Below are 19,908 nucleotides of genomic sequence, written 5' to 3'. Positions count from 1 at the left end.
AGTTATAAGAGAAACTCCATTTGTCAGATATTCTTGGTTGGGTGGGCGCCCCAGTCCTAATAAATAAAAAGTGTGCCATCTGTTGGATCACTTATGTAACACCTATAATAAACAAGCGTTTATGCTGTCCTCAGATCTGTCCTGTTTTCTTCGCTTGACCTCTATGTTGGACCGGGCTTTTGATTTTGGTGAGGTTAACGGGGGAAAAATAATGTACTTTTTTTTTTTTAACTTTAACATACTTTTTATCTGGTAATGTTTGTCACCTGTCAGAACTTTTCCACAGCATCTAGATTGCAACTTGCTTCTGTCAGCTGAGGCGACTATTTTTAACATGACCCACAATCTTGTTCTTTAGAAAGGTCTCTTGGAATGCTCAGCTGATGTTGTGCAACTTCTTGAGACATGGTTCAACCTTTAGGTAAGTTACTGTTTTCCTGCTGGAGCTGTTTCCAACACTATACGTCAAGTTCACAAAAAGGTCTCATCAAATCAGGTAATCTTTCAAAGAAAATATCATATTTTCCAACGCTACCTAATGTGTAAGCTATAGAGTTGATTTACTGTAGCTGCTATTGATGTGTGTGTGCAGATGAGACAGATTCATTTGTTTCATTGAATAAGTTGCAACTCTCCTTTTTCAGAAACTACAGTTGCTCAGGTACACTGCTTCAGATAATAATGGTATGCTCATTGATTTTCTCCTTACTGATGAATAGGTATGCTAATGTTGAGTTTGGCATGTATGGCATGTTACTTATTTAGATTACAAAACAGATCTGCATCGCTTTAGGATGTATTATGATGTAGAATGGAAACAAGAGTGCAGTTATTATTTATTCATATTAAACTATCCTAATATGAAACATCTGAGTGCAACTATACTTTCACCTTTATGTCAATGTAGCCTATTAATATAATTATTTTACAGTTTCAAATTTATAATGAGTGAAAATATGTTGTTTTCCTACAGAGCCGGTATAGGAGAACGGGTCCGAAGCTGCACAGGCATTGTGATACCTGTTACAGCCGTCACTGCAAAGCCCCCATAGAGATTTCTATGTCATGCATGGTCATCAACTGCCATTTGCTTTGTGGTGCCACTTTCCACATGTGCAAAGAGGATGAACACTCCCTTCTGTGTCCAAATGAGAACGTGCCCTGTCTTAATGCTAATTTTGGTTGCCCTTTCACCATGTGTCGCTTTAGGCTGGCCAAACACTTGGAGGTGTGTCCCGCGAGCATAGTATGCTGTTCAATGGAGTGGAACCGCTGGCCTGTTGAGAACCCCGATGCACCCCTGTATATTAACGTCCTGAAAGAAATCCATGAGCACAAACCACTAGACCTTTCCATGGCACTGAGAGACCAGAAACATCTATGTGCAAGGTTGAAAATGAGGAGCTGTTTTCCTGAGTTAATGGAGGAACGAGAAGTGGAACCCACTCCAACAGAGGAAGAGGGTGCGGTAGGAGGAGAAGCCCTGTCTAACGGGATGCACAATGGAAATGATGGTCCAGATTTAGTAAATGATTGTGAGAAAGCACTGAATACAGATACAGCCTTCAGTTGTGCCATTGACAAGGAAAAGTACAATTTGTTTGAAATGATGTTTAGTATGGAAAGGGGTGGTTGCAAGCAGGCAGAGGTTGAGGCATCCAAAAAAGATAAGAAAGGAAAAATGGCACCATCTAAAAGTTCCATTAACCCAGCCATCACAAAGCATCAAGAAGATGCCATAGAACCTGAAAGACAACCAGAAGGAGAAAACACATCCAATTTAGATGTCTCTAAAACTGGACTTGCACCTTGGCAGGATGGTGTCCTGGAGAGACTTGGGCAGCAGGTAAACCCCAGAGAATTCAACATGTATATTGTGCATCATGGTCGCATGCTGATCTCCTTCGGACAAATGGATGCTTGTACGCCCAGAGAAAGAGATTTTGTTTATGGGAATCTGGAGCCGATACCAGTCCAGACTCTTCGTACCTTCAAAGTTCCTAGTAGTTACAAACAAAAACGCATCCAATTTAAAGATACCTCCACGAAGGTGATGACTGAGGACAAGAATGTAGGCACGTCTGATTTTGGTGAGCCTGAAAATGATGGCAATGAGATGGATGAGATTTTTGCAACCTTACTCTGCTCTGCAGAAGCTGAGATAAGGGGCCATAAAATAAGTGAAACAGTGCCAACAGATGGACTTTATGTTGACATTGCAACACAGACGTATAACTTTTCCACAACTCCCTTCAAGTATAATGCAACCCTGTCTGAAGTTACAGCAGACAGGGATTTAAAACTTCACGTTCAGCTTGATACAGAAACCGTTTCTCTCAGACACAACAAAACAACCTCTGCATTCACATTTCTGTGTGGCCATTTCTTTCGGCGGGATGAGTTTGCCTACCATTTTAAGAATGTGCATTCAGATATTCAATCATGTTTGAGTGGCTGGTTTGAGCAGAGATGTCCTTTGGCCTACCTCGGTTGCACCTTTAGTCAACAAAGACTCCAACCTGCAACACAAACAGCCACAGTCTTCTATAACCAAGACCTCAGCATTTTCAGCCTAAGACCTGAAGTCCCTGTATCTCTAACCAATGATACCCAGACCACCAATGCACTAAAGACAAGTGTGAGATATGAAGATTATCTTAGTAACCTTCCATTTGAGGTGCTTTGCCACATTGCTGGTTACCTGGATAGTTTCACCCTATCCCAGCTAGCCTTGGTCTCAGGATTGTTCAGGAATATATGTGCCACACTTCTTCAGGGAAGAGGAATGGTGGCCTTTAAATGGCAGAAAAAGACATACTCACATGGAGGAGCCAGCTGGAAACCAACAGTAGTAAGTTGTTTCACCATTTGTGCACTACATAATTCCTCATTATGTACTATTCTATTAATATTGCTGTTTATAAACATCTTAGTGAATTTAGGATTGTGTTATCCCCTACTTATGCTTAACAATTCTAACATTTTACAAATCTTGAAACTTCTAAAATATGCAGTGTATAAACACATGGTGGGCCGATAAGTTGGTATTGCAATACAATGGATGCTAAATGAAGTTGGTTTGAGCTTGTCCATATAGGCCTGCTAATCATATCCCAAGGAGATATCAGAGCTCAAGCCCAGTGCTTGAGCCACACCAATATGGACAGCACGCGGAATCCAAATACCTTGATGCGCTCCAGGACTATATGAACCAAATTAAATAAGAAATATTGACAGGCACAGTGCCACACCATTATTTGACGGGAATTACTATTACTTTGGAATAACAAAGGTCAAGGTAAACTTGTCAGATCATCAAATGTGAACACCCTTTCTAATGAACAGTTTTGGCTCTTAATTCCAGTGAAGATAAATCTAAATGCTACAGCATACAGTGACAATTTGTATGGCAAGCCAAATTGACTTTTAATAACTTAAAGGATTAGTTTACCCAAAAATGATTATTGCCTCATGATTTACTCACCTTTAAGCCACCCCAGACATGTATGTCTTTCCATCTTCAGCAGAACTGAAATAAAGATTTTTATAAGCACATTTCAGCTCTGTATAGCCATACAATGAAAGCGAATGGGTGTCATGACACTGCTGGCTGTTTGATGGAACAAAACTCATAATTAGGCAGCAGTAAAGTAATCCACATGACTCCGGTCGATTATTGAATGTCTTCTGAAGCAAATCGGTAGGTTTCTGTAAAAACTAAATTCGATAATTAAAATTTAATTAACCTTTAAAGAATGCTTCCTGCTACCAGTTGACCTATCACGAAGCTGTCGCTTGACGTTAACGCGAGACATTGTAAGTACACACTTTGTAGTCAATTGAGGAACGTACGTCATGTGAGAGTTAGGTCATTTAGTTCAGAAGACATTCATTAATTTACTGGAGTTGTGTGGATTAATTATATGCTGCCTAAATATGCCTTTTGGACCGTCAAACAGCCAGCTGCCTCACAGCACCCATTCACTTTCATTCTATGGACATACAGAGCTGAAATGTGCTTATCAAAATCTTGAGAGATTTATAATTTTTGGGTGAACATCCTTTAACCATTGATATCAACAATAACATTTTCATGGTTAGAATGTGAATTTTCGCAGAAATATTTTTCACTAGTAGATTTTCACAAAGTCTGTCATTCACTCCTATTCAAAATGCAATTACAGATATCTGAATAATTTTTTTGTATTTTATTTTATCTAGTTTTTACTAGAATTCCAATTTCACATATCAGCACTGTGCTTCTTACTAGTAAAATACATTTTGATGTAAGTAATTCAATTGTTACTAGTTCAAATGTTAATTCTTGATATCAATAATTAAATTGTAAAAAGTGAAAATGCTCATTTCTGATATCAGTAATTTGGGTTTCACTGGTGGCAATGTTAATTTCTGATATCTGTAATGAGATTGCTATTAGTAAGAAAGCCTTTTTAGACAGATTTAATTACTCTCCAATTTACGTTTAGTTATTTAGCATACATCATTCATGTTGTAAATCTAACATGTTGAAATACATTACAGATGTAAAACAAATTTGCATTTGTACTTGTTGTAATTCAATTGTTGATATCAGGAATGTTGGACTAGTAACCATGTAATTATTGATATAAAAAATAATCTTTTTACTAGTAAGAATTACGTAGCTGTTATGTGTATTTGGAATTTCAACTAGTAAGAAATGTATTTTAAATATCTGTAATTGCGTTTTTATTCAGAATGGATAACAGATCATTGTGAAATTCTACTAGTGAAAATGCAGTTACATTTAACAAGACTAACAGTTTTTACTAGTCTAATTCAATTTTTAATATCAAGAATATGTATTGCTGCTAGTGATGATGTCATTTTTGATATCAAGAATTAAAATTTTTACTAGTCCAAATGTAATTACTAGCTGGGTTTCCATCCAAAATATTTTATGCACATTTTCAAATTGCATTAAGGAAATCCTGAATAGAAATGCTTGATATGCAAATAAACTCTTAAAATTCGCATTAAATTTATGTGCATAGCCCTTTGCATTCGGACGTGTTTAACACACAGCTGATCTTTAAAGTGGGTCTTCACAATCTGCCAGAACAGATTTGATTGCAGGCGCTCACATGTATGCGGAAGCTGGTGGCGTATGGGCATTGCATCCATTTCAGCCCTCTTTATAGCAGATATTACACTTAGTCTGTGGCGTCTCCTGGCAGCATTTAATAAAACGATGTACATTGCTTCAATCCTGCAAATAAATCTCTCCCTTAAGCAAGAAGGCACTTCAGCTGCTCAATCATTACAAGGCAGCTCCCTCAAGATAATCCGCATGACATAGTGGATGGAAACACACAACGATTCATATTTTCTATAGTCACAGTTTTAGAAATACGCTTAATAATGCTAAATATTTTGATGGAAGTCCAGCTACTGATATCAAGAACTGGTATTTCCACTAGTAGTAAATACATTCCTGATATAAAGAACTACCATTCTAAATAGTGAAAATGTAATTGTTGATATCCTGTGAATGATTAAAAGTCATTTCTGATGACTTTTCTGATGAGAAATGTGTGCTTCCAGATTTGTGTCAACAATTTGAGGTGGCCACTTTTCTATTCCAGACTGACAGTGCCCCTGTGCACAAAGTGAGGTTTATAAAGAAATTGATTACTCAGTCAATAAATGCCAATGGTCTTGAAATGAAAAGTTAAAAAAGCATACATACGTTTATAATCTTTTGATTATAGTGCAACTAATCCCAACTCATTTTCCTGTATTCTCTCCCACTTATTTCTTTATTTTTTTCTTAGGTCTGGGAGTTCAGTAGCCTTTTTAGTAAAGTAGGTAACTGGTGCATTGGAGACACACCATCAATGGCTGAGCACCTGAAACACTGCCCATTCTACCAAACTGAACTGAAAACAGAGCCATTTTCCCTGACCAGTAATGACAAAAAAAGAGAGGAGAGACACAGTTTGGTCACTTTACTTATGGGACAGAAATGATATAGTGACTGGGAATTTGTCTTCTTAATTTGAAGTTTTTGTGTGAATACATGGTCGAACATTGTGAGAGACATGTCATGCAGAAACTTTACATGTGTTTGACTTCTGACTGGTCATTGCCTTTTACCTTTTGTTCTCTATAAAAGTTACATTAAATTACACTGACAATAACACTACATGTGTGCTTAGACTTAATTTGCATTGCACTTTGTCATGTTAAAAGGTCAATATTTTATGTTGCATGTACACAAGTGGCCAAAAGTTTGGATTGATGTACAGATTTTGCTGTTTTGGAAGGAAATTGGTACTTTAATTCACCATAGTGGCATTCAACTGATCACAAAGTATAGTCAGGACATTACTGATGTAAAAAACAGCTCCATCACAATTTGAAAAAAGTCATTTTTGATCAAATCTAGACAGGCCCCATTTCCAGCAGCCATCACTCCAACACCTTATTCTTGAGCCCTAATCAGGCTAATCAAGCCTCAGAGAGGGATAAAGGCCAACTGGAGACAGCAGTGGGACAGAGAGAGAGAGATTTACGGACAGCTGTCTGACACCTGTGTAAGTTTATGATTAAAATATTATTTATATTGTCAAGCTGGTTCTCACCTCCTCCTTTCCATTATTCCCTTTACACCATTATATCAAACACAGTTGAAAGATATTTGGTTCGTTAAATTAAGCTTAACATTGTCTTTGTGTGCAATAGACTGGCATGTCTTAAGGTCAATATAAGGTCAAAAATTAAAAAAAAAAAAAAAAGAAACAGCTTACTCCAGAAACTCATAAGTCAATAATTTATTTGAGGAATGAAGGCTATACAACGCTTGAAATTGCCAAAACATCGAAGATTTCATACTAAGGCGTTCACTACAGTCTTCAAAGACAAAGGACAACTGACGATATGGAAGGCCAGATGTACAACTAAACAAGAGGATAGATGGCTCACATGTCCTCAGCTTCATGTACAACATTAAAGTGAAGACTCAGGGGTAAAGGCCTTATGGGAAGAATTTCAAAGAAAAAGACACTTTTGAAACAGATAAACAAAAAGAAAAGATTAGAGTGGGCAAAGAAATACAGACATTGGAAAACAGATAATTGGAAAAGAGTGTTACGGATCTTAAACCCATTGAGATTTTGTGGGATCATCTAGACTGTAAGGTGCGTGAGAAGTGCCCAACAAGACATCCACATCTATGGCAAGTGTTACAGGAAGTGTGGGGTGAAATGTCACCTGAGTATCTGGACAAACTGACAGCTAGAATGCCAAGAATCTGCAAAATTGTTATTGCTGCATGTGGAGGATTTTTTGATGAACACTTTGAAGTAGTCTTTACAATTAAGCAATAATAACATGATGAGCAAAGCCTAGTTGTTTTCATGTAATAATTTTGAAACCAATTAAAATAATATTTATTTTTAGAGTTAAGTCATTTTCATTTGCATTGGGCTGTTCACAATTAACCAGGGGCGAAAATTTCATCAAAATGTTGGGGGGGACAATAAACATAACAATTCTCAAGAGCAATTTTTGAAGGGGACACCAAGGGTTTTTTGATGTTGCCCCATTTGCATTTGTATTATTTTATTTTTTAAACAATTATTTTATGAATATATCATTACATTATTTACAATACACATATTTTTATGATATTTTAGGGGGACAACCCTCAGATGGGGGTCCTGACCCCCAACCCCCGCGATTTCCGCCTATGCAATTAACACAATTAATTTTAAAGCAGCCTTACAGAAAACAATTCTGTTATAACAGTAAAGTTTTAAAGACTTTACTGAGACTTTTACTAAACAACTTTATTGAAAGCCTGCAATTGAAATTCATGTCTAAACATTTTTGTCTTTAAGCCCCCAGTAAGCAAGCCAAATGCGACTGTGGCACGGAACAAAAAATCAGTAAGATATTTAGTTAGTAGAGGGAGAAAAAAAAAAATTGGGAGAAACCATGGGCTCACCTGAGATAATAGTTATTAGCAGTTACCTCAGATGTAAGTCTTTTAATGACAATGAAACATGAAAATACATTTATTTAAAGTTTGGATTTCTTTAAACACTGACCCAAATACAGACCAGATACATTTTGAGGGGCTGAGATTACAGTACATGTAACTTGACTATTGTATAACACTGTGCATGTCAACGCCTTTCTATTTTTAACTAAAGGGCAGACACAGATATAGGTTCACAAAGATATTAGGTGACTGAGCTGAACACAGCGTGGACCTCACTGTGAAAACACTATGGTAGGACAAATTTGTTTGCCTTTCAAGTGTCTTTTTTTGCTCTGCAAAAGATCAGTGCAATCCTGGCAGTCTAGAAATCATACTATAGGAATAAGAAAAAGAAGCATCTTAACATGTGTGTTTGTTTTTGCATGTTTTTGCATCAGCAGTTGCATTTTGCCTACATTTAAATGGAAAGATGTAATGCTCTCTGGTCTGCACAGATGATATAATGCACACAGTGTAATAGATGTCAGATGTGTTTCCATAAAGTAAGTAAATCCTGTTGAGAGAAGTTGTGTGTTAACTTTGGACAATGCTTTACATGAGTGTTTGCTACACCCCATTAACTGAATTGGGAAGACTTAATGGTTAGAAACCTTAATGAAAGATTGTAAGTTCCACTGCTTGAATGGTTGATTCTTGAGCTACCTCCTTTGTGTGACCTTGGCACTTAAAGGGATTGTTCACACAAAAATTTAAATTCTTATATTCATATTCTGGTTTTCCAAAAAGGTTTCCGGGGGGTGGGGTGGAATAATACTGTTCAAAACAGTTACTATGAATGCAAACTTTAATAAAGTGAGAAAGACACTCTATTAGCATAACCTAAGTATATATAAATAAATAAAAACATTCTTTTGAATGTCCATGTACTAAAAAAAATATTTGATGCAATGAGTGTACCTTCATTTACTATTACTATTATTTTGAATGGCCATGGAAAATGAAGCAATGTGATAATAATAATAATTTTACCTGGTCACAAAAAGTAGTCTGTTAATTTACTTGATGAACTTTCACCCTTTGCTGACCCTTTATGCATCGCAGAGCTAATGTGTGCTTCTAAATCACTTGCACCTTTATTAGCAACATGTCGTACATTCTGCTTCCCACGGATCTCGACCTGGACGAAAGCATGGGAATTTTTTGTGCAAATCTTATGTAAATTTTGGGCGCTGTTTCCACTCATCCGTCATTTCCTTCGACTGTCAAGTAACTGTTTGATGCCGAACACAACAGCGCTTGACGTGCTGGCTGAGAGATTGACAAGCAGGAATTTGTATCAATAGTTGCTGCAAGCATCTTATAAATCGACCACTTGGTGTGCGAGAAGGCGGTACTTACAAAGACGGGTTAAAGCAATGCAATTATGCGAGCGCACACAATCACATGCAACTAATGCAGAACCCCGGACAGTTTCGAACAATTAGAAATCCTGGCCAGATGCTTTTTTTAAGGTCTGAAAAAGAGGACATGTTCGGGAAAATGAGGACGTATGGTCACCTAATTAACCCTCATGACTTTCTTACTAAACACAAACTAAGTTTTTAGATGGACATCTAAGCTCTGTCGGTCCATACAATGCAAGTGAATGGTGACCAGAACTTTGAATGTCCAATAAGCACATAAAGGCAGCATAATTTATCCATGGGACTCCAGTGGTTAAATCCATATCTTCAGATGCATTATGATAAGTGTGTGAGAAACAGATCAATATTTAAGTCCTTTTTTACTATATATCTCAACTTTCACTTCCACACTCTTCTTCTTTTGTTTTAGTGATTTGCATTCTTCGTGCATGTCGCCACCTACTGGGCAAGGAGGAGAATTTATAGTAAAAATGTACTTAAATATTGTTCTGTTTCTTACATACACTGATATCAATCCTGAATATGTAGATTTAACCACTGGAGTTGTATGGATTACTTTTGTGCTGCCTTTATGTGCTTATTGGTGCTTCAAGGTTTTGGCCACCATTCACTTGCATTGTATGGACCTACAGAGCTGAAATATTCTTCTTAAAATCCTTGTTTATGTTCAGCAAAAAAAAAAAAAAAAAAAAAAAAATGAATTCATACACATCTGGGATGGCATGAGGGTGAGTAAATTCACTTTCATTTATGGGGGAACTATCGCTTTAACTCAAGGTTACTTCAGATTGGCTGTATATATATATAAATGTTCTGTGGGTTTGCTTAAGAAAACATCTGGTAAATCTGAATAATAATAACAATTACTTTCATGTTTCTATTCTAAGTTTCTATTCTGTCTAAAACACATACAAATATCTTACCACCTTATTATCATGCATTTTATCACAGGGCAGGCAAAGGACTGAAACATCAAAACTTCATCGACACTGTGAGAGTTGCCACAGCCGACGCTGCAAGACTCCAGTAGAGATTTCTGTCTCGTGTGTGATCATCAGTTGCCGCTTGCTGTGCGGTGCTGTGTTTCACCTCTGCAAGGAAGAAGAACACATGCTTTTGTGCCCAAATGAGAGGGTGCCTTGTCTCAATGTTGAATATGGCTGCCCCTTCACCATGTGCCGATCAAAGCTAGCAAAGCACTTAGAGTTATGTCCTGCCAGCATTGTCTTCTGCTCCATGGAGTGGAACCGATGGCCCATTGAAGAGTCTGAAACCCCTGAGTTCTATGAGAACATCTTAAAGGAGAACCACACACAGGAACCTCTGGATCTCTCAATGGCTCTTAGGGACCAGCAGCATCTGTTTCGATCACTAAAAATGAAGAATCTTTTTCCAGAACTTATAGAAAAGGTGGCTGAGGAACCTTCAGTTATGGTGCTAGAGGGAGCCGTGGGAGGGGTACCGCTCTCAAATGAAGTAGAGGAAGCATCTGCATCTGCAGGCAGTCCTTCAAACACCGAGTTTCAGGAAGAAGGACTGACTCGAGAGGAAAGAGAAGCTTTAGCAAGGAATCCCAATTTGGTGGATCTTGAGAGCTATAACATTTGGGAGAAAATGTTTAGTATGGAATTGAGTGGCTGCAAACATACCATCAAATCTTTAGGGCAAAATCCTGCATCTTCAAGTGGCACTGAAATAAAGCCACGAGCCAACCCAAGCCGGTTAGAAATCGTACAAGAAGAGCCACAAGTGCAAAATGACAGTCACGAAACCCCTTCTGATATACCGCAATACAATGCATACGAAATGGATGAAGACAAATTCCTCATCGCCACATCCCTGTTCGCGTGCGACACAAGACCCAAGAAGAAATTCATATATAAACATTTGGAGCCAATTAAGAATAAATCAGTCTGCACTTTCAAAATCCCAACCAGCTTCAAAGCGAAACAAAGTCGCATTCGAAACCCCTCACATAACAAAAAAGTGAGCGTAAGTGTTGACACATCAGACCTAGGTGTTGAAATTGAAGACATGCCAAAATGGGATGAAGTTCAAGCTACTCTGTTGTGTTCTTTGGAGAGGGAATTACGGGGACACCTCATAGCTGAATCCAGGTCTGCAGATGCTCTTCTTCTGGATGTTGGAACACAGACATATGATTTTTACTCAGCTCCTTTCAAACCAGAGAACTCACTGGCAGATATCGTTGCTGACCGAGCTTTGAATCTTCATGTCCAAATTCAAGCGGAGAGTGTTACAAGAAGACACAACAAATCCAGCTCTGCATTTACATGCATGTGCAATCACACATTTAGAAGAGATGAGTATCCTTCGCACTTCAAAAATGTTCACTCCGACATCCAGAGTTGCGCCAGTGGTTGGTTTGAGCAGCGTTGTCCTCTTGCCTACCTGGGCTGCACTTTCATTCAACGAAGGTTCCAGCCCAGTTCTCAAAGAGCGACTGTCGTCTACAATAAAGACCTCAGCACATTCTGCCTCAGACCTGAAGTTTCAGCTATTTTATATGAAGGTGTGAAAACGATGACGTTGGAGAGAAAGCGTACACGCAATATGGATGCTCTAAGCAAGCTTCCCTTTGAGGTTCTTGTCCACATTGTTGGATTTCTTGACAGCTTCACCCTGACCCAGTTGTCTCTGGTATCCCGACTCATGAGAGAAGTGTGCAGCACCTTGCTGAATGAAAGAGGAATGGTCTCACTGAAGTGGGAGAAGAAGGTTTACTCTCATGGTGGCTGGTGCTGGAGAACCAGAAAGAACGTAAGTTTCTACAGCAATTCATGTATACATGAGATATTGTCAATTCTCCTTTTTAGTTTCAGTTTTAACTAATGAAAAGTGGCAAACATACATAGAAAATATAGTCTGTCGACAGTATGCATGGACATATACTCACTAAGCACTTTATTAGGAATACTGTGGCCCTAATAAAGTGTCGGACGTGCTCTTCTGCTGTTGAAACCCATCCGCCATGTTCGACATGTTGTGCATTCTTCTCACTGCAATTGTACAGAGTGGTTTTCTGAGTTACCGTAGACATTCTGTCAACTCAAACCAGTCTGGCCATTCTCCATGACCTCTCTCATCAACAAGGCTGTTCCGTCTGCAGAACTGCTGCTCATTGGATGTTTTTTGTTTTTGCCACTATTCTGAGTAAACTCAAGAAACTTTTGTGCATGAAAATCCCAAGAGATCAGCAGTTACAGAAATACTCAAACCTGCCTGTCTGGCACCAACAATCATGCCACGGTCCAAATCACTGTGATCACATTTTTTCCTCATTCTGATGGTTGATGTGAACATTATCTGAAGCTCCTGACCCATATCTGAATGATTTTACATAGCACTGCTCCCATACGATTTGCTGATTATAAAATCGCATGGATAAGTAGGTGTACAGGTGTTCCTATATAAAGTGCTAAGTGAGTGTATAAAATAACTGTTTGTTTTTATATTACATTAATGGTCCTACAAAACTTCTTCAGGTTTGGCAGTTTAGCAACCTGTTTTCCACTGTGGATAGCTGGTGCTTTGAAAAATTGCCTCCAATTTCCGAACATCTAAAGGATTGTCCATACTACCAGAAGGAGAGTAAGACAGAACCTGTTCCTTTAACTGGTGTTTATGACTGCCAAGAGGGGGGCGAGAGGAAGAATCACAGTCTGGTCTCCATGTTCATCAAAAACTAGTAATATTTTCACTATAACAGACATTGAATTTAAGATTTTAGTTTTAATCTAAGATCTAATATGATTTTACTGTTGGACCCCTTCAGCCTAATACTGGACATATAAAAGGATGTATAACAACATATACCTTTAAAAACCAATTATGTTTTAATTGTATTGCAATGTTAATCCTACAGGATTAATCTTGTTTTGGCATGTGATTTTGATCATCTACAGTATCTATAGTGGAATTCTGTTGGTGCCACTTTTATATATCTGTACATTTGTAATTAAAATTATGTTTATAATGTTACATTACATTAACACATTTTAAAATATGGTTGTGTTAATATACTATTTTCCTTATGCTGACAATCATCAGGATTCCTGCAGGTTTTGATTTATTTCTGTTTAATTTAGTTTTATTCAGTTTCCCCAGTGAATTTGATGGAAAACAATGGAAAATGTCCGTTTATGAATAAGTGCTTTTCTCAGGGTGTAAAAGTAAGGACCTAGCATGTCATCTATTAGAGATAGTTTTATACAACCTCTCTAAATAATATAATATTATATTAAGAAACATTAACAGAAAAAAAATATATAAGACAAAAACAAACAAACAAACCTCTGGCAAAGTTGGTGCCGTATGAAGCATTTAGTTAAATCCTCATGTTGTTTGTTAATTAATATGTACAGTAGAACAAAATGTATTCAAAGGAATATTCCAGGTTCAATACAAGGTCAGCCCAGTTGACTGCATTTGTGGCATAATATCATTTACCTCTTGTTTTTTTTTTATTATTTAATAAAATTATTTAAAAAAAAATCAAGATTACAATGAGGCACTTACGATGAAAGTGAATGAAGCCAATTCCAAAACATTTAAAAAGTATGGCCACAAGACAAATACTAAAAGTATGTGTTTACATGTAATAAAAACTCTTACAAACCTTTTCTGTATAAAATTATTGCCAATTTTACAACTTCGTTACTATGATGTAATGTCAACAAACCCTAAAACGACTGTAAAAAAAATTAGGATTTAAACAACTGTACAGCTTAAATAACACATGAGTTTTAACAGAATAATTAATGCAAGAGCTGTTATAAAATTATAAGCTTCACATTTGTCTTTAAACCTTACAAAAATGAGCCACATTCACATCTGTTATGCTGTGGTGTGGAAACAGGAGAATGCAGACGGGGTGTGGATCCAAGTACGGCTTTATTAATAACAACTCAAAAGAAACCAAACACTGGAACAAATCAAAATCCACGATGGGAAAAAAAGGGTAACCCAAATACTGAAGAATACGGAGGGCGGAGAACAACAGGGTAACCTCGGAACGGACAGACGGATAACCTCGGAACGGACAGACGGATAACAGGGTAACCACGAGCGGGTAGACAGACTGGCAGGAAACACGAACAGGGGCAACAAGCATAGGCTTAGTGTGAACACGGAACGTCACCATGCAACGATAACGCACGACAACGGGAAGGGAAAACAGCGGGGTTTAAATAAAGAGACACGGTAATGACAAAATGACAGACAGGTGCGGACAATAACATGCAGACAGGGCCGGAAACGACGGGAAGAAGGGAAGTGTAGTTTTCACAGAGACAGTGAAACACGGGCGGACAACAAGGAAGACATGACAGGGAGCGTGAACGGTAAGACAGACAACAAGGGAGCGTGACATGGAAAGTGACTAGTGACGGGTGAAACAGAAAACACGGGGCAGACAACACGAAACACGGTGCAGACGACATGAGACACGGTGCAGGTGAGCGAGATCGTGACATAATCCCCCCTCAAAAGGACCGGATTCCAGACGGTCTTAAAATGAACAAAAGAAACAATAAAAAGGAATGAAGAACCCAGGAAAGAGGGGGTAGACTGGGGGAAAACAGACAGACCAGGTGGAGAACAAGGGGCACAAAGACAGAACAAGGAGGCACAAGGGGCAATCAGGCAGTCCATGGAGGCACAAGGGACACTGAGACAGTCCACGGAGGCCGAGGGGGCAGGCAGGCAGTCCATGGAGGCGTGAGACGGGGCCAGGGCCAGGTAGCCTGTGGGGCATCCACCGGGCAGGGACAGGTCCAGGAGACCAGGGAGGTGGCCACAAGGCAAAGACCGGTTCAGGAGGTCTGGGGGGTGTCCGCTGGGTTGGGACAGGTTTAGGAGGCCAGGGCGGCAGCCACAAGGCAAAGACCGGCTCAGGAGGTGGAAATGAAGGAAGTTCAGGAGGCGCAGCAAAGGGTACCTCAGGAGGCGTAGCCAAGGAAGGCCTAGGAGACGGGGTTGAGGAAGGCGGAGCCGAGGATGGCTCAGGAGGCGGAGCCGTGGGAGGCTCTGGAGGCTGAGCCGAGGAAGGCTCAGGAGGCGGGGCCGAGGAAGGTGGCGCCGTAAGAGGCGGAGACCTGGAAGGCTCTGGAGGCGGAGCCAAGGGAGGTGGTGCCGTAGGAGGTTTCAGAGGCGGAGACCTGGAAGGCTCTGAAGGCAGAGCCGAGGGAGGGGGCACCGTAGGAGGTTTCAGAGGTGGAGCCCTAGAAGGCTCTGGAGTCTCTGGGAGCAGAGCCGTAGGAGCCTCGTGAGGCGGAGCCGTAGGAGCCTCGGGAGGCGGAGCCGTAGGAGCCTCGGGAGTCTCTGGGAGCAGAGCCGAAGGAGGTTCGGAAGGCGGAGCCCTGGGTGGCTCGAGAGACTCGAAAGGCGGAGCCCTGGAAGGCTCGAGAGGTGGAGCCCTGGAAGGCTCGAGGGGCTCGAGAGGCTTGAGAGGCAGAGCCCTGGAAGGCTCGAGAGGCTCGAGAGGTGGAGCCCTGGAAGGCTCGAGAGGAGGAGCCCTGGAAGGCTCGAGAGGAGGAGCCCTGGAAGGCTTGAGAGGAGGAGCCCTGGAAGGGTCGAGAGGAGGAGCCCTAGGAGGCTTGAGAGGCGGAACCCTGGATGGCTCGAGGGGCTCGAGAGGCGGAGCCCTGGAAGGCTCGAGAGGAGAAGCCCTAGGAGCCTCGAGAGGCGCTGGCTCTTGGATGGACCTGGCTACTGGCGCTGGCTCAGGGACGGTCGAGGCGACAGGCGCTGGCTCAGGGACGGTCGAGGCGACAGGCGCTGGCTGGTTGACCGTGGTATGCGCTGGTACACTGTTCTTGGTCGGCGTGGCTTCAGGCTCAGGCCGCTGACCGTGGCTGACGAGGGCTCAGGCCCGCTGACCGTGGCTGACGAGGGCTCAGGCCCACTGACCGTGGCTGACGAGGGCTCTGGCTGGCAGACCGGTGCAGGCGTGAGCTCTGGCTCGCAGACCGGGGCAGGTGTGGACCGGGAGGCGGAAGCCCGTCTTCTCTTCCTCCTCCGGGCAGACGAAGTGGACCGTGCAGGCTCAAGGGAATCGACTGGCGTGGGGGTTTGTTCGCTCAATGGTGGGGCAGGCATGATGGGAAGAGCCATGGGCGCGTGGAAGGTCGCCACCGCAGGGGGTGAGGTAGGGTCCTCCTCCTCTGTCAAGCCCACAGTGAGTGGCGAGCAGCTGACCAGCAAAGTCTCTTCCATGAACTCCTGCAGTGCCCAACCGCACGTCGCTGGTGGCAACCGCTCCTTCAGTGAGGGGGTTCAGGTTACCCCAGAAGAAAACCACCAAGGCCGAGTCCGGGAAGTCGGAGATGTTTGCCAGCTCAAGGAAGTCCCGGACGTGGTCTTCTATCGGCCTGTCCCCTTGCTTCAAACAAAGCAGCTGGTAGTTGGCATGCTGGACCGCTGGATCCATTTCTGGTCGTGCGTTCTGTTATGCTGTGGTGTGGAAACAGGAGAATGCAGACTCAATTACTGAAGAATACGGAGGGCGGAGAACAACAGGGTAACCTCGGAATGGACAGACGGGTAACAGGGTAACCTCGGAACGGACAGACGGATAACAGGGTAACCACGAGCGGGTAGACAGACTGGCAGGGAACACGAACAGGGGCAACAAGCATAGGCTTAGTGTGAACACGGAACGTCACCATGCAATACGAAACGTTAACGCACGACAACGGGAAGGGAAAACAGCGGGGTTTAAATAAAGAGACACGGTAATGACAAAATGACAGACAGGTGCGGACAATAACACGCAGACAGGGCCGGAAACGACGGGAAGAAGGTAAGTGTAGTTTTCACAGAGACAGTGAAACACGGGCGGACAACAAGGGAGCGTGACATGGAAAGTGACTAGTGTCGGGTGAAACAGAAAACACGGGGCAGAGGACACGAGACACGGTGCAGGTGAGCAAGATCGTGACAACGTCCATTGATAGTGCTTCACTGTAACCTTGATTTTTGCTTTTTTTTTTTTTAAAGAATAGGAGGGAAAGTCAAAACAATTTATTGTGTTTATCAATATTATGCCACAAATGCTGTCGATTGAGCTTATCTTGTAATTAAAATTATTTTCAAAAATAAATGAAAAAATAAAAACATTTTAGTTATGCTGCACTTGTTTCTTTACTTTTCTCTCTCTTTTAAAATGTGATTGTGGAAAGGTGATTATCTTTGTCTTAAAAATATTGTTATTTCAGAGCTGAAGTAACTGGACTGCAATGGCTTACAGTCATGACATTTTTTATCTAATTAGTACATGTATTGAATTTTAAAGAATTATAAAACGCAGATTTCATAATAGTGAAAATTCTGCCGGTGAATAAGGAAGAAAATGTTTGCATCTTTTGCCCTTTCAACAGTTTTTCAATAGTTCACATTTTGGAGAAATGAAACCATTGTGATTTTTTCCTCTCAACAGCAAGCTTTTTTCTTTTAAACTGCAACAATCATCAAAAGAAGTGTAAAATATACTGAGAGACACTGTTAAGTCATAAATGTCTAACTGCAAAAGACTGAATGATTGTATAATTGCCGATTTTTTATTTGTTTATGAAGCTGTTATACACATTTCTGCATTTCCAATTAGATTTTTTTTTTTAGGATGCAGTCGTTGGCTCAGTTTGCTTTGGGTTGGGTGAAAGTTCTGCTCCCCTTTGTTTCCTGTCAGGATTTCTGTTGGGTGCAGGATGGAAAAGATGGGTTGGATGAGATCCCTGGTAGGGACAGCATACAGGGACTAAAAGGAGTGAAAGGAAAATCAGGTAAAGAAGTAATGTCAATGTGTGAAATGCACTCCACGTACATGGCTATACTTTTATTCAATTTTAAGAAGTTGAATTGTAGCATTCCCACATGATCATTGAGTTCACCATTTTTAACATGCAGGCACTGAATTAATTGAAACAAATGGTTTTGTCAGCATTGCAGGTTAAGCTAAACAAGGTTGCACTGGATATGGGCAGCAGGGGCCCCCTAAGAGAACTTGGCCCAAAGGGTTAGCTGGGTCTGCAGGGCCCACCTGGTCATAAGGGTTCAAGGGGATCCAGTGGAAGCAATGACAGAACCATGACCAGTCAGAAATCAGTCTTCTCTGTGCTGTGAAGTAAATCAATTTATCCTCCACATGCTGAGCCTGTTGAACTTTGATGTTAAATTTAGCAATATCAATGGTCATTTCAGCCCTCAAACTACTTCATCTGCAAGATTCCTGGGGTGTACTAATTTGTGTTTCACTCGATGTCTGAGGGATGCTTATGTTTTAAGAGTAACAGTGCATCTCCCGTCAGCCTCAGTTTTTGTGACTCTAACCTACAATTAGTATCTCTTGTGTCAGGTGGAGCCGAACTGAAATTAGCTCAAAATTGTCACGAACCCCGCTCCTCTGCCCCATCCCCGCTTCGTCGCACACACACTCACTCCCTCGACCTCACTCCCTCGCTCCCTCGCTCCGCCCCCTCGAGCTTTTCACGCTCTTTTTTCTCGCTCGAGCCCTCACGCCCACTTTGCTCCTACTCGCTCTCATGCTCGTAGGTTATCTCCCGTCCTCTAGTTTCTCACGCGTTTCCAATCCCCCAGAACATTATGACCACCTGCACTCGCGTCATCTGCACTCCTGCACATTAGTTTCACCTGCACTCGTCTCATCACCTGTCATGGTTTACACCTGCACCTTCCCCTATAAATACCACAGCACATCCGTTTCACGGGTGTTGGTTATTGTATTTAGTTTCCCGTGTCCTTGCCCCCCGCTAGTCTCGCCTAGTTCTGATACTCCTCTTGTTTACCCCTTAGCTTGCCAGCTCCCCTTGTTCCCCTGTCGTTGATCCCACTAGTCCCGTCTTGTTCTACGCCATAGTTGTTAACTGTTTTCCCGGCTTCGACCTCCCGCTCTCGTTGACCACTCTCTCCCAGATTTGCCCCTTCCTTCCTCTTGATTCCCCGGCTCCGACATCACGCTCCCCTTTGACGCCTCTTCACTGGATTTGCCCTTTTTTGTACTTTGCACGCTTTGTGTTTAATAAAGCTGTTTTGTATTCGACATTGTGACTGTCTCTTCTTGTGCGGGTTACAGAATAACCAACCGTTACCGAAGACAGTCACAATTCCCCGCACTGAGGATTCGCGCAGCTCACTAGAGCGGAGGTGCACGTCACATTCGGCGCGAGGAGCTACAGTTTGGAGGCAGGACCGAGCGCTCGCGGCCCAGGGGCAGCAGGTATGTTCTTGGTCTGATTTATGTCACCCTGTTTCACCTGTGTCTGACCCTGAGCCCGTTTATGCCTCCAGTGCATTTCTGAGCGCCGTAAGCCTTCAACCCCCTGAGAGGTTTGATGGCTCTTCGGGCGCTTGCCAAGGGTTGTTTATGCAGGGCAGCGGTTGGAGAACTTTAAACCGTGCCCTAAATATTATGGACCCAGCGGCCCAACTCTTGGGTTTGCGTCAGGGGAGTCAACCCTTGGA

General features: G+C 41.6%; 2 protein-coding genes across 5 annotated transcripts; both read left to right on the top strand.

The window, feature by feature from the left end:
• The first annotated feature begins 105 nt into the window (after positions 1-105).
• fbxo40.2 (F-box protein 40, tandem duplicate 2) lies at positions 106-6,662 on the top strand. Of its 2 annotated transcripts, XM_052104466.1 has the most exons (5): positions 106-188; positions 359-496; positions 645-661; positions 974-2,851; positions 5,814-6,662. In XM_052104466.1, the coding sequence occupies exons 2-5, from the start codon at positions 406-408 to the stop codon at positions 6,006-6,008; spliced, it is 2,181 nt and encodes a 726-aa protein (XP_051960426.1). In that variant the 5' UTR covers positions 106-188; positions 359-405; the 3' UTR covers positions 6,009-6,662. The 2 variants fall into 2 exon arrangements, with proteins under 2 accessions (XP_051960426.1, XP_051960428.1); XM_052104468.1 differs by lacking the exon at positions 106-188 and having other exon boundaries at positions 367-496; positions 645-684; positions 5,814-6,659.
• Positions 6,663-8,231: 1,569 nt separating this feature from the next.
• On the top strand, positions 8,232-18,509 carry fbxo40.1 (F-box protein 40, tandem duplicate 1). Of its 3 annotated transcripts, none has more exons than XM_052104496.1 (5): positions 8,426-8,526; positions 10,360-12,189; positions 12,915-13,117; positions 18,116-18,209; positions 18,368-18,509. In XM_052104496.1, coding segments are annotated over exons 1-4 (2,049 nt in total). In that variant the 5' UTR covers positions 8,426-8,511; the 3' UTR covers positions 18,117-18,209; positions 18,368-18,509. The 3 variants fall into 3 exon arrangements, with proteins under 3 accessions (XP_051960458.1, XP_051960456.1, XP_051960455.1); XM_052104495.1 differs by having other exon boundaries at positions 18,049-18,209; XM_052104498.1 differs by lacking the exon at positions 8,426-8,526 and adding an exon at positions 8,232-8,275 and having other exon boundaries at positions 12,915-18,209.
• The last annotated feature ends 1,399 nt before the right edge of the window (positions 18,510-19,908 follow it).

The sequence above is a fragment of the Xyrauchen texanus genome, chromosome 34, assembly GCF_025860055.1.
Source record: "Xyrauchen texanus isolate HMW12.3.18 chromosome 34, RBS_HiC_50CHRs, whole genome shotgun sequence".
Taxonomy (NCBI): domain Eukaryota; kingdom Metazoa; phylum Chordata; class Actinopteri; order Cypriniformes; family Catostomidae; genus Xyrauchen; species Xyrauchen texanus.
The sequence above is the reverse complement of the archived record's forward strand: the minus strand, read 5'-3'. Positions and strand labels throughout refer to the sequence as shown.

What these genes read in the sequence shown, in the direction of transcription:
- fbxo40.2 (XM_052104466.1), top strand. Translation starts at nt 406, where the DNA reads ATGGTTCAACCTTTAGGTAAGTTACTGTTTTCCTGCTGGAGCTGTTTC. An exon ending in CCAGCTGGAAACCAACAGTA is followed by an intron (nt 2,852 to 5,813) that starts GTAAGTTGTTTC and finishes TTTTTTTCTTAG; the next exon opens with GTCTGGGAGTTCAGTAGCCT.
- fbxo40.1 (XM_052104496.1), top strand. An exon ending in GCTGGAGAACCAGAAAGAAC is followed by an intron (nt 12,190 to 12,914) that starts GTAAGTTTCTAC and finishes AAACTTCTTCAG; the next exon opens with GTTTGGCAGTTTAGCAACCT.